This window comes from Phacochoerus africanus, chromosome 12 (genome assembly GCF_016906955.1).
Source record: "Phacochoerus africanus isolate WHEZ1 chromosome 12, ROS_Pafr_v1, whole genome shotgun sequence".
Lineage (NCBI taxonomy): Eukaryota > Metazoa > Chordata > Mammalia > Artiodactyla > Suidae > Phacochoerus > Phacochoerus africanus.
Window position 1 is genome coordinate 11,945,083 of NC_062555.1, and position 15,319 is coordinate 11,960,401.

A 15,319-nucleotide genomic window follows, 5' to 3' on the forward strand; every position below is an offset into this window, starting at 1 on the left:
ATGCTGGAGAGGGTGTGGAGAAAAAGAAACCCCCCTACACTCTTGGTGGGAACATATATCGGTGCAGCCACTATGAAGACAGTGCGGAAAAAACTAAATATAGAACGACCATATGATCCAGCAATCCCGCTCCTGAGCATATATCTGGAGAAAATCATCATTTGAAAAGATACACACACTTCAATATTCATTGCAGTGCTATTTACAATAGCCAAGACATGGAAGCAACTTAAATGTCCATTGACAAAGGAATGAATAAAGAAGATGTGGTACATATATATGCAAAGGAATATTATTCAGTCATTAAAAAGAATGAAATAATGTCATTTGCAACAACATAATTGAACCTAAAGATTATTGTACTAAGTGAAGTAAGTCAAAGACAAATACCATGTGATATCACTTATATGTGGAATCTAAAGAAAAGAGATACAAATGAAATTATTTTCAAAAAAGAAAGAGACCCATAGACATAGAAAACAAACTATGGTTGCAGAAGGGGATGGGGGGGATAAATTAGGAGGCTGGGAATAACATATGCACACTACTGTATATGTAATAATGTTATAGAAACAAAGTTGTAAAATAGATTTCAAGGGTTTGATAATGTTAGAAAGTCTGTAACATTCACACTGTGCCTGAGATAAGTATTATATAATGGTTATGATAAAAACCGTGCTAAAAATGAAGATTTTTACTGAGGATTTACTCTGCTGGGCTTTGCTTTAAATACTTAACATATTAACTCTCTTCACTATTCAGGAGAACCCTACAAAATGGGTTATCGCTATTTACAAATTGGAAAACTAAGGCACAGCTCTCATGTAATTTACTGAAAGTCACGAACTTAGTAGATGGCAGAGCCCAAATTCAAGTCCTGGCATTGCGGCTTATCATTCTCCCTTCAAATATATGAATAAACTATTATTTGAAAAAGTTGATTAACTTGCACATCTCGTGGTTTTCAGAGAATATGAGAAGTTTCTAAGTTCGGTTTTTCAGGGACAAAAAGGCAAAGAGAGGAGTTGGAGGGTTTGGATCAGTTTTAGTTCACCGATCTTCCGGTGGGTGGAGTGCGTGTCCTTAAGCCTCCTCACCAGTGGCTCTAACAAGAGCTGCACAGAGCACTGGGGCACCGAGTTCCACATCACAGGAAACTTTGCTGTATCCAGGGAGGGTGATATTCACACAGACGTCATCACTGGTCCATTAAGCAGCGCAGGCATCATTCCACAGACCCTTTCCTGCCTTTCTTGTTCCATCTACAGGATCTGTGTAGTCTCTGGAGACCATCGTGCCGCCCACCCCTTCAGTTCTGTGGGTGTGTGTCTATGAAAAGAGAGAGTCGCTCATTTCTGGGGGAGCGTGCCTGTCCTGACAGTGCTAGAAACTAGGGCACGTGTGGTGCAGCCGGGAGGGACATCGGTCCGCAGCCTGAAGGAGAGAAGACTTGGATGGAGGTATTCTTGCTGAAGATGCTATCGGAAGGGATGCCATGGGGAAGATGAATCAGAATGGGGACCAGCCCCAAGGGAGTCGAATGAGGAAGTTGAATAGAAGCCACAGGGAGATATTTTGGAGCAGTATCATCTTCCAAATCCTCTTTTCAAAGAGGTCTCTCAACATGGTCTGATTTACCGGCGAGGTAGTAGTTTTCCTACCACTGAAGATCATCACAAGCCCGACAAGCGCTTGGAAGGAATGTTAGAAAGGACATGTGGACGCTGGCTAGATAGATGGTCACAAAGGATGACGTGTAAATGTTCTACCACCTCGAGAAGCTGAGGTTTCAGTTCTGCGTGGTCATGAGATGGGAGTCCCACATGCTCCACTAAGACCTTAGGCCAATCTTCAGGCCCCGTGGTTTCTGTTTTCACTTGATCCAGCCCCCCAGGACAGATTCCTCTTTTAATTTTTGGTCTCTCATCCCAAATTATGCCATTTTTCCGAAAGGAGACAGGGGCTTTCCCCCTGTTATCCATACTCACTAACTCTAGTAAGACAGTATGCACAAATAAATAAATACACCATCTGATAGAAGAATGGTGCTTTGCTCATGCTAGGTACTTCACACACACACACACACACACACACACACACACACATACACGGTTTAACTACGTAAAAATGCAAAGAGTTCAGTCACAGAGATAATTTCCAACTAAGATTATATTCTATAACAAGATTTTGGAGTTATTCTCATGGAGGAAGAATCTGAAGAAACAAAATTACTTCAATGAGATAATTTGAGCCAAACCAGTTTTTCCAGAACGAAAATAAAACAGAACCAAAACTATAGGATTGTACATGAAGACAGTGAGGAAGGAAGTCGAAGGAATATTTTCATAGCTAAATATCTTTCATGCTATCTGCCAATGGTCTAGAAATCTTTCAATGTCCTCGCATCTGGACATGTCCTTAGAGCGCATCAGGAAACTCAACCTTGCTGCCTGCAGACGGAAAAAACTGATTTGAAAATACACTAAATGCTAAGGAACTGGGTTATACAGGTGTTAATAATACATGTAATCAAGTTTGTATGAATCCAATTTGTTCCAAGTGAAGCAAGCAAAAAAAAAAATTATACAAACCATTTCCTATTAATATTATACTCCACAACAAGAGTTTTTATTTCAATTTTATGTACCTAGGAGCTTCATATTCATAATAAACAGATCAATGAGCACACTACTGCCTATCCAATAAAGGCAAAATAGAACCCCAAGGCAATCCAGGAATTCCTGGGTGTCTGCCGTTAGTTTCCCGGGCAGGAATGGCTAGACCCGACCCCACACAAAAGGTTGAGACTGAGGGAAGACGCATCCTGAGTCCTCATAGGAGCCTCCTAAAGGCTTAGAAAAAGTGTTGGGACATCTTCAGGACTTAGCATGGTGGCTGAGCCCTGGAACCCCTCTACATCTAATTATATTTTGAACTTGAGGTGTATGGACATTCTGGCCTGGGTCGAATCCAAGCTGCATCTGTGACCTATGCCGCAGCTTGTGGCAACGCAGGATCCTTAACCCACTGAACAAGGCCAGGAATCAAACCTGCATCCTCATGGATACTAGTCGGGTTCTTAACTTGCTGAACCACAATGGCAACTCCAGATCTGCTGTGTCATCCCCATCAGGGAATCAAACCCCAGTCTCCTGTGTGACAGGAGGGGACACTCACCACTATACTGATGAGGAATGAGCTTACATCTTATTATATTTCCTATTATGACACAGCTGCATCTCAGGAATCCTCAGGGCTCATATATATATATATATATATTTTGTCTTTTCTAGGGCCGCACCCATGGCATATGGAGGTTTCCAGACCAGGGGTCTAATTGGAGCTGTTGCCACCAGCCTACACAACAGCCACAGCAATATGGGATCCGAGCCACATCTGCAACCTACACCACAGCTCATGACAACGCCAAATCCTTAACCCACTGAGCAAGGCCAGGGATCGAACCCACAACCTATGGTTCCTAGTCAGATTTGTTAACCACTGCACCATGATGGGAACTTCAGGGCTCTTAGATTTAACTTTATTTTTCTGTTCAATTATGTCAAGGTCAGTAGCCATCAGAGTAAGTGAGGGAGCAGGAGGAAGCAGAGAAGACAAATATTAAGTCCAGACTAAAGAAGTGATTGAGTTTTGGGGGTGTTTGTTTATAAATACACAATATATTTTTCACATCCATTAAAACTGGCTTACCTGCTGCTAAAGTCTGTCCGGCTCCCGAAGCACTGGTTACACAACCAACTGAATTGCAGAGAGAAACAGTAAAGTCGTATATCCTATAAGGTTTTAGTCCTTTTACAACATAAGACAGTTCTTGGGATTTAGCAGTGTACAACACCTGCAAGGCAAAAAAAAAAGAAAAAAGTCAGAGAATAGACAATCAGTGTGGAAAAATACAAGCTTGGCAATCAAAGTTCTGTGAATTCTGACAGAGGGGATTATTGCCAACCACTATTAGGAAAAGGGTTTTTTTTTATTTTTTGAAGGGCTCAACAAGCTCAGATTTAATTGATAATTGTACAATCACACTGTTTTATGAGGTAATAAGCCAGTTCCTGAGTGGATAAATGAGGAAACCAAGTTATTGCCTCATAAAGCAGCGTGGTGGTGCGGTTATTGTCACTGATGGTGCAGATAAAGGATGGTGACATCGTCATTGTTATCATGAAAAAAGTCCAAATAAAACCGCGGGGCTTGGCCAAAACAAACCCAGGGCAGGGATGCCCACATGCCCGCTGATGGAGCTAGTACAGAAAGATGCCGCTATGGTAAACCAATCCCATTATTTGTTCCCCCCCCCAAAAAAAGAAAAAACACCAGAGGAAGAAAAAGGGGAGGAAAGATGACTGAACATCCAAGTGCAATCAATGTTCAATTATCTTTCTTATACAAATAAGCATAAGCAGATTGATCTAACAGCTACAGTGTTTGAAATACGGTCTTTATCTCAGAATTTCAGATGAAAATAGCAGAGTCAAGCAAAGGAGACTGAGAGGAGCTCTGTGGTCCATAAACAAGTAATTAAACAACCAACACTGAGAACTGGTACTATCATTACAACTGGAAGTGATGAAACACAACCATGTAAATTTGCTTAGTCAGTACATACAAAGACCACTGGTGATTACATTCAGGGGGAAAAAAATCATTAAAACAGATAGTTTGATAGAAAGCATGAGTTCAAAACTATTTTTCTGAGGGATACTGATATACATTCATATCAAATAATCTTCCATAATATAAATACCACAGGTAACTGTAAAAAATAGTAACATTTGGAATCAATTTCTAGATTTTCATTTTTTCCCTTTAGAAATACAGTAAAGTTCATTTGGAATATGTGGCTGAGTACTGACTTTAAAATTTCATAAACTGGGTAGTTCTATAAAGCAGTGTGATTAGAATATAAATTATACTGTTTACCTAACATTCTTTTATAAATAAAGGTGATTTCAAAGATTCTAAAAGTCTAGGAAAAACTTAAAACATTGGTACCATTTCCTTGTAATTATACGTAGAAATCAGAAAAACATCAAGCATTGAATTATTAATCCTTTCTCTAATTCTAACATGGCTACTTAGACATTGAAGATATAAACTTTCTCTTTTGAGAAAATGAGAAAATGTGACAACTTTTTCTAAGAAAAATAAAACTCATTCTGTTCCGGAAAGGTTTTCTTTGTTGTTTGTTTGTTTCTTTTTAGGGCCTCACCCACAGCATGTGGAAGTTCCCAGGCTTAGAGGTCACATCAGAGTGGCAGCTGCCAGCTGGCCTTCGCCACAGCCACAGCAACGCAGGATCCAAGCCGCATTTGCGACCTACACCGCAGCTCATGGCAACGCAGGATCCTTAACCCACTGAGAGAGGCCAGGGATCGAACCAGCCTCCTCATGGATACTCATTGGCTTTGTTACCGCTGAGCCGCAATGGGAACTCCACGGCTCGGTTTCTTATTGGGCTCAGTTTTGCTCAGTAAGAAACCAGGAAGATCAGGAACCACCGGGTCTGGGGGAGAAGGCTGGGGGCAGGCGCACGGGGCAGGGCTTGAAGTGTGCAGATCTTTTATGTCATGTTCATGTCCACCAAAGAGCGCCTTCCCCCGATGAGATGCTCCACAGCGAAATGCATGCAGACTGCCCTGTCCAGTCGACATCAGCCAGTCTGTGTCGCTGGTCACCTGCATGCTGATAGACTGGACAGTGGGCACGCAATCAGCTGAAGAGTAGCAAGAGCCTTTCATCCTCCAGGATTGTCATGCATATCAAATGACCCAGTGACTCCACTGTCATCTGTGATCATTATTCTCCTCACTGCCAGGGAGGCGATATGTGCCCACAGATCCCAAACCGGGAACATGTTCATGACCTTTGCTATGAGCGCTGATAAATTCCATTCCTCAAATTTTTCTTGGGAAATAGAAATATGCAAAATGTTCGTATAAGATGTGTGTGTCTGTGTGTGTATTTGTCTTTTTAGGGCCACACCCGTGGCATACGGAGGTTTCCAGGCTAGGGGTCAAATGAGAGCTACGGCTGCTGACCTACACCACAGCCACAGCAATGGTGGGATCCGAGCCACGTCTGCAACCTACACCACAGCTCAGGGCAATGCCAGAATCCCTGAACCACTGAGCAAGTCCAGGGATCAAACCTGCATCCTCATGGATTCTACTCGGATTCATTTCCCCTGTGCCGTGAAGGGAACTCCCTGTATAAGATATTTACATTTCCAAAAGAATCAATACAATACAAATATCAACTGATTGTGGATTGGTTGAATTGTCATTGTATACACAATAAACAGCTCCTAAATGTCAGCATCTTGCAAGATATCTAAGGGGATATGCTAAGTAGAAAAAGTCAATTTTATGAAGCAAAAATATACCAACTTTGTTCCAATAAATTCTTATATTAGAAAAAAAGTAAGTGATATAAGTGCATGGAGCCTGCTATACAGAAAATAATATTAAGAAACAAATGTTCCATTTTAGGATTATCTAAGGGAAAATGCTGTCACTGAATTCCACAAACACAGAAAATATCAAAATGAAGATACAATTCAACTGTGAAAGAACATTAGTTGAAAATAACAATACCTGTGAAAACACCACCGGATGAGATTGTCGGGGTGACTGTTCAGAAATCATAGTGATATTACATCCTACGACCTTCCCTCTTGTAACGTTGTCTGCCGGCATCTCCCAGGACACATTGAGCGAGTGTGGTGAGAGGGGCGAGACGGTAGGAGGGGTCATGAACACAGGAGCTGTTAACGACAACCGTAACAGCGGCAAAAAAAAAAAAGATGAATGTTGTATCTACAGGTTTGCAAACAATTCACGCATTTATCCTCGTTTCTGAAATACCTCACTCCTTACCTAATATTCTAATGCTTGATAAGCAGAGCATATACTGGGGTCTATGAAAGCTACTCATTTTTTAATATCTACAAAGATGTTTACACTACTTACAAAGGCATTTTCCATTTACGAAATAAAAACAAGAATTTGCTTGTGTGCATAAGGATAACAGTAGATGACTGGGGAGGAAACCATAGGTCTCATCAAGTATTGGGAAGGAGAAGCCCCCAAAACAGGAGAGGTCTCGGTCCACAAACTTTGGACCGATGCCTGGTGACATTGGGTTTCCTGTGTAGACAAGTATGCCCCTGAGCTGCTGGGAGAACATCCCTCTTCAGAAAGAGATGCCTCGAAAATGTTCTCCATAACCCTGAAGAGATTTGAAAAGTTTTCCATAAATCTTGATTGAAATGTTCAGGGACATACACACAGACATCCTCCCCCTGCCATCCTTGAGATCTTAATATGGATTTTAAATGTGCTAACAAAGCCGTATTATCAGAGGACCTCGTCGCACTTTCATTAGCCAGTGACCCATATGATGATGAGGCTCCAGTATTGCTGTTTCACCCATTACTTTTCCTTTCTGACCTTGATTTTCCCCTTCCAGAATGCCATGGCTCATCACTTGTGCTATCGTGGCCCTATTATTTGTCCACGATGGCTGGGAGTCATTAAGAGAGGTGCAAGCACAATGCACATTTTATTCATGAAATCATTCCCTAGACATCAACCTGAAGCTACCGGTATCCTCCTACCGGTATCCTCCACCGTGCTAATGGATCCAATTTAAATCAGGACTTGGGTTTCTTTGGATAGCCATATAGTCAAAGCACAGCCAGACTGTATGGTTTTTTTTTTGGGGGGGGGGGGTCAATGCCTCATCAAGTTTGACGTGTTTTTAATACAAAGGGTAAAGTGCAGGATTAAGTCTCTCATTCATTTTAGCAAAGCTACCTCAAGAAAATGTAAACTTTTCACCATCCTTCCTTACCATGTTGGCAACTGCTTATAAGCACACTTGTGAACTGCAGATATTGGTTGGCGGATTATGTTTGAAGGTACAATTTAGTACCTAAACTATTTGTTTTGGAAAGAGAGAAACAAACAAACAAAAAGATTTGTGAAACTGGTAACAGTTATCTCTTTCATTGAACATAAATTGTGCTGAATTTGGAGCAAGACAGAACATATGGCCAATGCACTTCAAGCCTGGAAACCAACTGCTATTTTTGACAAACATTCCCAATAGATTCTAACTATAGTCAGGGCATTTTCCTCCCTTGCAGTAAGAGCACAAACATTAATTCCTTCCCTAAAAACTATGGCAAGAACTTTATGACCTTGGGTTATCTATGCAACTCATTTATGTATCAACTATTTCCTTGGCATATGTCAGTTTGTAACTCTTGCTTTTCAAACGTGCTTTAGTCCTGTTGACTTGACTTGAGGCAATACTTTCATTCAGGAGTTTCCCGACGAAGAGTTTAAAGCACTGATCGTCACCTGATTCTCCAGTTCTCTCTGTGGTCCAGGCCGAAGACACACTCCCAGCCATATTCACAGCTAAGACTCTAAACTTGTACTGGGTGTACGGCTCCAAGCCAGTGATGACTGTGGTTGTCTGAGGTGGTTCTAAAGCATTTTCATTGGCTGATGTGGCAAACTGGTGAGGGCTGAGCCAGCCGCTGCTCTGAAAGACTCGACTTTCTGCTGACCTGGTTTCTCCACTGGATCTCAGTCTTACCATGTAGAGTTCATATCTTATAATTATGCCTAGAAAAGTGACAGAGTGAACAAAGATGACTGAGGTGACAAATGGACTATTTTAGGGGTGGGGAGGGGTGGGTTATTCGAAGAGTTCTGGCTTTCATTGTTCTTCTCACTCCATTACCTACCCATTTTCTTGGTAATCTAAATGATAAGTACTTACTTTAAAAAAAAAAAAAGATAGCTCGATCAATGTATGAGATATTACTAAAAAGCATATTCATGGAAAATGAAAACCAAGCAGAAAAGCGTACAAACACAAAATGTATGATAGATAAATTCCATATTTTTTAGGATGATTAGCCATTATTTCTAATGGAATGGCTATTCCTGTTGGGGAATTAGATTATTTTAACTTCAGTTTGTATTTTTTCAAATTGGGGTATTTTAATTTGATTATCTGCTAAACATAAGCCTTGTTGGCATAAATATTAGAATATTACAGTTCACTTCTGGCTGGTTTTATTAAGTAACTTAAAAATTCAAAGAAAAAAGGTTTTGCCATAACACATGCATGATATTAAATCACTAAAAATCTATGAATGTGTGCTGGCCTGTATAACCAAGGGTTCAATTATATGAGCGCAAAAATTAGCTTAATGGAGTCAGCTAGCCTATATACATATTTTTTGTATCATTTCATAGCTTTCTCTTGCTTAAAAGAAAATTTACTACTTATGGGTGCCCTAACTTGTGACACAGTCAAATATAATGCATTTCATAAGTGAGTTTCAAATTAGAAACATCATTTGTGTTATGGCAGATGTCAGTAAAGAGCAAAGATAATATTAGCCTTTTAGGGGGCAATTTAAATGAGTGGAATGTGTTATTAGATTAAAGAAATATACTTGTTCTACTAACCAGGACAAATAGTATCTCATATCCTAAGAAACTGTCTACCAATTATTACATCCTGCAGTTATAAAGTCAAAAAGAGTTGCCAGAATCGTATTGCACAATTCCAAAAAAACCTCGATTCTCATTCATCTTCTACTCAAGAATGGGACGTCTAAGCCTTGAATTCCTACCGTTTGGTTCCACTGGAGGGGCCCATTCTACATGAAGCTCTGAGGCACTGATCTTCCGCACCACCGGAGGATCCAGCCTTCGGGGAGGTGCCTGGGCTGTGGTCACCGTAAGGGGGGAGCCGTGTAAACAGCCCCCACTGGTACATGCCTGTACAGTAAAATGGTACTTGGTGAATGGAACCAGATTCCAGATGGTAGCTGTGGTTTCAGGACCTTCATAAGGAACACATGGGTAGACGCCATCTATGGGAGCACACGACAAAATATATTTCTCTATGGGACCAGAACGATTTGAAGGCGTCGCCCAGGTCAGCGTCACCGAGTCTGAGTGCACAGGACTGATATAACTCAAGTTCAAGCTTCCCTCTGGAGCCCCCGGTTTTGTCTTGTAGGTGACAGCTGCACTCTTTGTGGAACCGCTCACACTCCTGGTCTCCATGTGATAGGAATAGGAGGTATACGGCAACAGGCCAGTGTCTAAGAAGGACTGAATGTCTGAAATTAAAAGGGAAAAAAAAGAAGAAAAGGGTTACATTTCACAGACTGGTAAGGAAACATTTCTAATTTTTTCTCTATTATATAAGATAATACATGAACAACATCAACCCATTCTTGTTTTGAACAAGAGCATGGTCCATATTTTAAAAATGTGAAATAAAGCAAATATGGGTTGCTTTTTACAGTATAGTGGAATATAGGAAAAGTGCCTTTTGTAATGATGCATGTTTAGAAGTTTAAGCTCTCGTCTTGTTCCTTTACAAGACAGTCCTTCTAATAAATGGTCTAAGAGGAAGTTCTTACAGTTCTCTAAAATAGAAATAACTATGTTTCTTCTATGTAATTGGACTGTTTGTAGACACTGCCACCTAATACGCTAGACCAAGGGTTGGAAAACTACTGCCATATCTGTTACCTGGTCAACATCCTGTTGTCTAGCCAACAATCTTCCCTGAATGTCTGACCCGTGGCAACTGTGAAACTATAAACGACTGTTGCTGCTTTAAGCCATAATATTGCAGAGACAACCTGCTATCAGCAATGGAAAATCCACACAAGAGAAATCGTGGGTAAGCAGAACCTCTGGACATGAAGGATTTCAGAGAGAGAGAAAGACAGAAGGTAGAAAAAGGAATCTAAAGAAAAAAACATGATAGGGAGTGGACAGGATCAGATATGTGCCTGGAACTTTCCCTTCTCTAAGGGACAGAGCATGCACTACAGATTGTGAAACCTGCAAATGCCAGCGTGGCCATGGCCCACTCCCTCCTGGGACTCTGTGTGAACAGGCAGAGAAGAGCCCATTAAGGAGCGGGCCTGAAGATGCAGCATGTTTAAATGCTCAAAAAAAAATAATCGATCATCTGGAGTATGTTTTTAAAACACAGGACTTCTTGGTTTCTTGAATGATGAAGATATTGTGTTGAGAACCAGCAAGGGTGCAAGGGGAACTTCTGTGACCAGAACAAGGTAACCCTCCCATCTTGGAAGGGACGAAGCTTGGATGAAGGACATGGAATACAACCTTAGGGCGCTCCCAGCAACAGCGAGAGCCTGGGAGAGGCTGAGCTAGGGCTGCACACGAGGACCTCACTGTGAAGATGAGGATGAACTTGGGTTCACCAGCTTCTCCTGCATCACAAGAGGATGTCACGAGAATGACATGCGGATTCCCTCGCAAACGAGCCAGGCTCCTCTGAAGTGTCTGCAGAAGCAAAAGGCCAGAGGGAAACCATCTTTCTCCCAAATGCCATCATGATGGTTGGTGAAAGGGAATAACCGAAGACGGAACAAGAGCGAATCCTATAGACTGAAGGTTGTGTTCTCCCCGAATTCATATGCTAGAAACCTAAGGCCCAAGATGATGGTATTAGGAGGTGGCGCTTTAAAAAGTGATGAGGTTGCACGGGTGGCATCCATGAGTGGGGTTAGCACCCTTAGAAAGGAGGCTCCAGGAAAATCTCTCCTCTCTCCCCCTATGTGAGGACATAGCAAGGAGGTGGCAGACTGCACCACGGAAGAGAGCTGTCGTTGGAACCTGACCCTGCTTGCACCGTGACCTTGGTGGTTCAGCCTCCAGAACATTGAGAAAGAAAGTTCTGTTGTTTACAAGGCACCCGGGTGGTGGTGTTTTATGACAGTACCTTTGATGGACTAAGGCTGTGATCATCTGAGGGAACACTGACACCCTGTTACATAAGTCACTGCCAAGTCTTGGTGAAAACACACTGACTATTGCAGTAGAGGCCAAGCGAGTCACAGAACCCACAGAAGAGTCTGAACAAGGAACGCTGAATACAAAGAATGATTGATTACAAAAAGGTTTCATCCTGTGAGGGGACCAGAAACCTATGAAACACACAGGAAGAAAACAGACAAGGAAAAGTCACGACCTGCAATGTTAAGGCAGAGCACCTGGGGAAGGAACAGGACCGGGAGAGTCTCCTGGGATGAGGCCAGGCTTTGTTGGAGAGGGTGCACCTGTGTCCCACTTGATGGTGAAGTTTGCTGAGGTTCCATGAAGGCATAACTCCCTTGGCATCTGTCCTCCAGCATCGGAGGTGCTCTACCGTAGAACTTGCTAGGACAAGCTCACTGGCAGAGGGCCAAGGAAAGCCGCCTGGGATGAGGGCTGTACCGCAGAACGCACTGGACAGCCACGACCGGCAGTGCCGGGTCCTGGGGGAAAACTGTCCAAGGATGACGCAGTGCATGTGTCCGAACATCACTTGTTCTGTGTCTCCTGGGAGGGGTGCACACTGCAAGCAGGAAGAGAAAGCTCTGCCTCCTGCAGAGTCCCTCCGGCACAGAGTTCAATGTCCTACCAGCGAGTAAGGGAGACATGTTCACAGGCTCCGGCTGCATCACCACAAAGCACACAACAAAGACACAGTCTGGAACCAAGAGGCAAAAAATTTACGACCTGAAGATGTATACGTTAAAAAACCTTTTAGGAGACCATGGTTTTTAGCCAAGGTCTTAGGAAACATTTCCTTGGGAAGCATATAAAATGACTGATGTGTTATTTATAAGAAGAAATGTTTAAGTAAATTAAATTAGAGGGTTTGTTTTTTTCTTTTTACAGCTGCACCTGTGGCATATGGAAGTTTCTGGGCTAGGGGTTGAATCGTAGCTGAAGCTGCCAACTTATACCACAGCCACAGCAATGCCAGACCTAAGCTGCATCTGGGACCTATGCCACAGCCCGTGGCAATGCAGGATTCTTAACTCACTGAGCAGGCCAGGGATTGAACCTGCATCCTCATGGATATTATGTTGGGTTCTTAACCTGCTGAGCCACAATGAGAACGCCTAGAATTTCTTAATGAGTTATATTACTTGAATATTACACTCTCAGGATTCTAATATTATACAGTGACTTCAAACAAGAGTGATGAAGACCTTGGAGCCACAGGAGAAAAATACAGAATGTAACGGTACGTGTACTTGATTATTATGAAAAATAAACTGGAGGACACACCATGCAAGAAATCTTCCGTAATGAACTTAGTTTTGGCTCTGGAAAGTTGAAATTGTGATGGTTACATTGTTTTCTTTTAAATTTGCTTTATTGGATATACCACTTTTATAATTAAAAGGTATACGCGGAGTTCCCGTCGTGGCGCAGTGGTTAACGAATCCGACTAGGAACCATGAGGTTGCGGGTTCGGTCCCTGCCCTTGCTCAGTGGGTTAACGATCCGGCGTTGCCGTGAGCTGTGGTGCAGGTTGCAGACGCGGCTCGGATCCCGCATTGCTGTGGCTCTGGTGTAGGCTGGCAGCTACAGCTCCAATTCGACCCCTAGCCTGGGAACCTCCATATGCCGCAGAAGCGGCCCAAAGAAATAGCAAAAAGACAAAAAAAAAAAGGTATACGCACTAAAATCAGAATCACGTTGGACAAGTTGTTGCACAAGAACGTCACGAAATTCCTCCTTAGACATGCAGGGGGTCACTCTCTGGCTGGTGTGCCTTTCTCCCAGGGTTACCACCCACTGGAGCCACAGCGAAGTGAGCAAGTTTCCTCAAATAACCTTACTATGTCACACACCTTCAAGTCTTGTCACATACAATTTCTTGCAAGAGAATTATTCTTCCTCTACAGCAGTACCTGGCTCATTCAGCTTACTGACGTTGCCACCTGCTTATCGTGAAACTTCTCTATTGCTCTCTCTGCCCCCAGAGGCACGGCTGCTTTGTCCTCCTCCTTCGCTTACTGGATACTGAGAAATACTCCTTAGGGTATTTCTTAATAAGGAGTATTTCTTAATGCACCAAGTCCATTCTGGCATAGCACTTAATACATTACACTGAATTTTGGTTTATTTATCTGACTCCCTTTTCAATAATGAGAACTGTTCCTTCCATCCTCGTGTTTCTAGTGGCTGGTACAGGTCCTGGTATGCAGCAAGAAGTGAACAGAGTGTTAACGAATGAATGATTCTTCATATTTATCTGATTTTTTCCCCAGGAAATAATATTAAGAGCCTTATAATAACCACTGATTTTCATCTTCTCTTCTGTTTTCATTCTTATCCCCTCCTTAAGTTTTCGTTTGTGTATTGCTCTCAGAGGTAACTGAACTATCTCACCATTTGTTACACCGATCCTTTGATGTAGTCTGGAAGAACAAACGACAATGGCATGAAAGGCAGAAACAAAATCCCAGAGTTCACGAAGATATTTTATTGTCTAAAACGCTCAACTTCAACTATGTTCCTGCCCCTAGATGATGGAAGCACTAGTCACATGCAGAAATAATCATCCTCTAGTTTGCCGTGGAAGCAAAATTCCCTGGAGGAACATTTACGGACCGTCTCCCCACACATGGCACACCAGAGGAGGAATGATTTAACTGACTGGGAATTTGGAGGGAAAAAAAGCAAAGCATGCTCAGATCAGCCCACTGATTTTTTTTATTTTCTAATCTGTCTTCCTGCAAAACCAAAGGAATAGTCTCCAAAATGGCTTCTATTAGTAATGAAAAAACATTTTTATTTTTAATTTCCATCTGCCTGATTCTTATTTGTAGTGCCCCTTCAGTTTATCAAACTCAAGTAGAAAAAAATAATATCATTTCCTGACCATGCCCTAAAACTTCAATACTATCAAAAGTATGCTATTTCCTGCGGTAGCAATTCTCTTCACACCTATAAAACATAAAATACCAGTGGGGAACCATGACTGAGAATCAGGGAAGATAATATTAGGTGCTGATTATGTAGAATTCCCAGAATACTACCTTTAACCTCTACACCTTTCTCTTCTACTCGTAAAAACCTAATGAGGATGCAAAACAAGTGAAAATTTACTGAGGTAAACCATTGAATATACCTTAACTTCCCTTTAAAAAATTCTTCATCACCTTTAAAATTATGTAACCATTATTAGCAGCTATACTAAGAACAAATAATCTGCAAACTCTAAAGACGAGAATACCAGTGTGTCATGATCCTAGTTTAGAAACTACAGTTCCGGAGAATCTTACAGTGCATCGGGCTAGCTAGGAAAAGTTTTATTCTAACAAGGAAATCTATAATGGTCTCAAGCAAATGGTCAAACTTGCTTGGAAGACAACACTATTAATTTTCTTTGAAAAGTTCAATGATTCTCCACCTATAATTCCAAATGCCTTTATTTAACCCAA

General features: G+C 41.8%; 1 protein-coding gene across 1 annotated transcript in view; it reads right to left on the reverse strand.

The window, feature by feature from the left end:
* The window catches only part of USH2A (usherin), an 811,661-nt gene that overhangs the window by 589,499 nt on the left and 206,843 nt on the right, over positions 1 to 15,319 (reverse strand). The window contains exons 16-19 of the mRNA XM_047754984.1: positions 9,677 to 10,171; positions 8,385 to 8,654; positions 6,615 to 6,784; positions 3,712 to 3,856 (exon numbers count right to left, since the gene is read on the reverse strand). Of these exons, the coding sequence (XP_047610940.1) occupies positions 3,712 to 3,856; positions 6,615 to 6,784; positions 8,385 to 8,654; positions 9,677 to 10,171 (1,080 nt within the window). The remainder of the gene's footprint in view (positions 1 to 3,711; positions 3,857 to 6,614; positions 6,785 to 8,384; positions 8,655 to 9,676; positions 10,172 to 15,319) is intronic.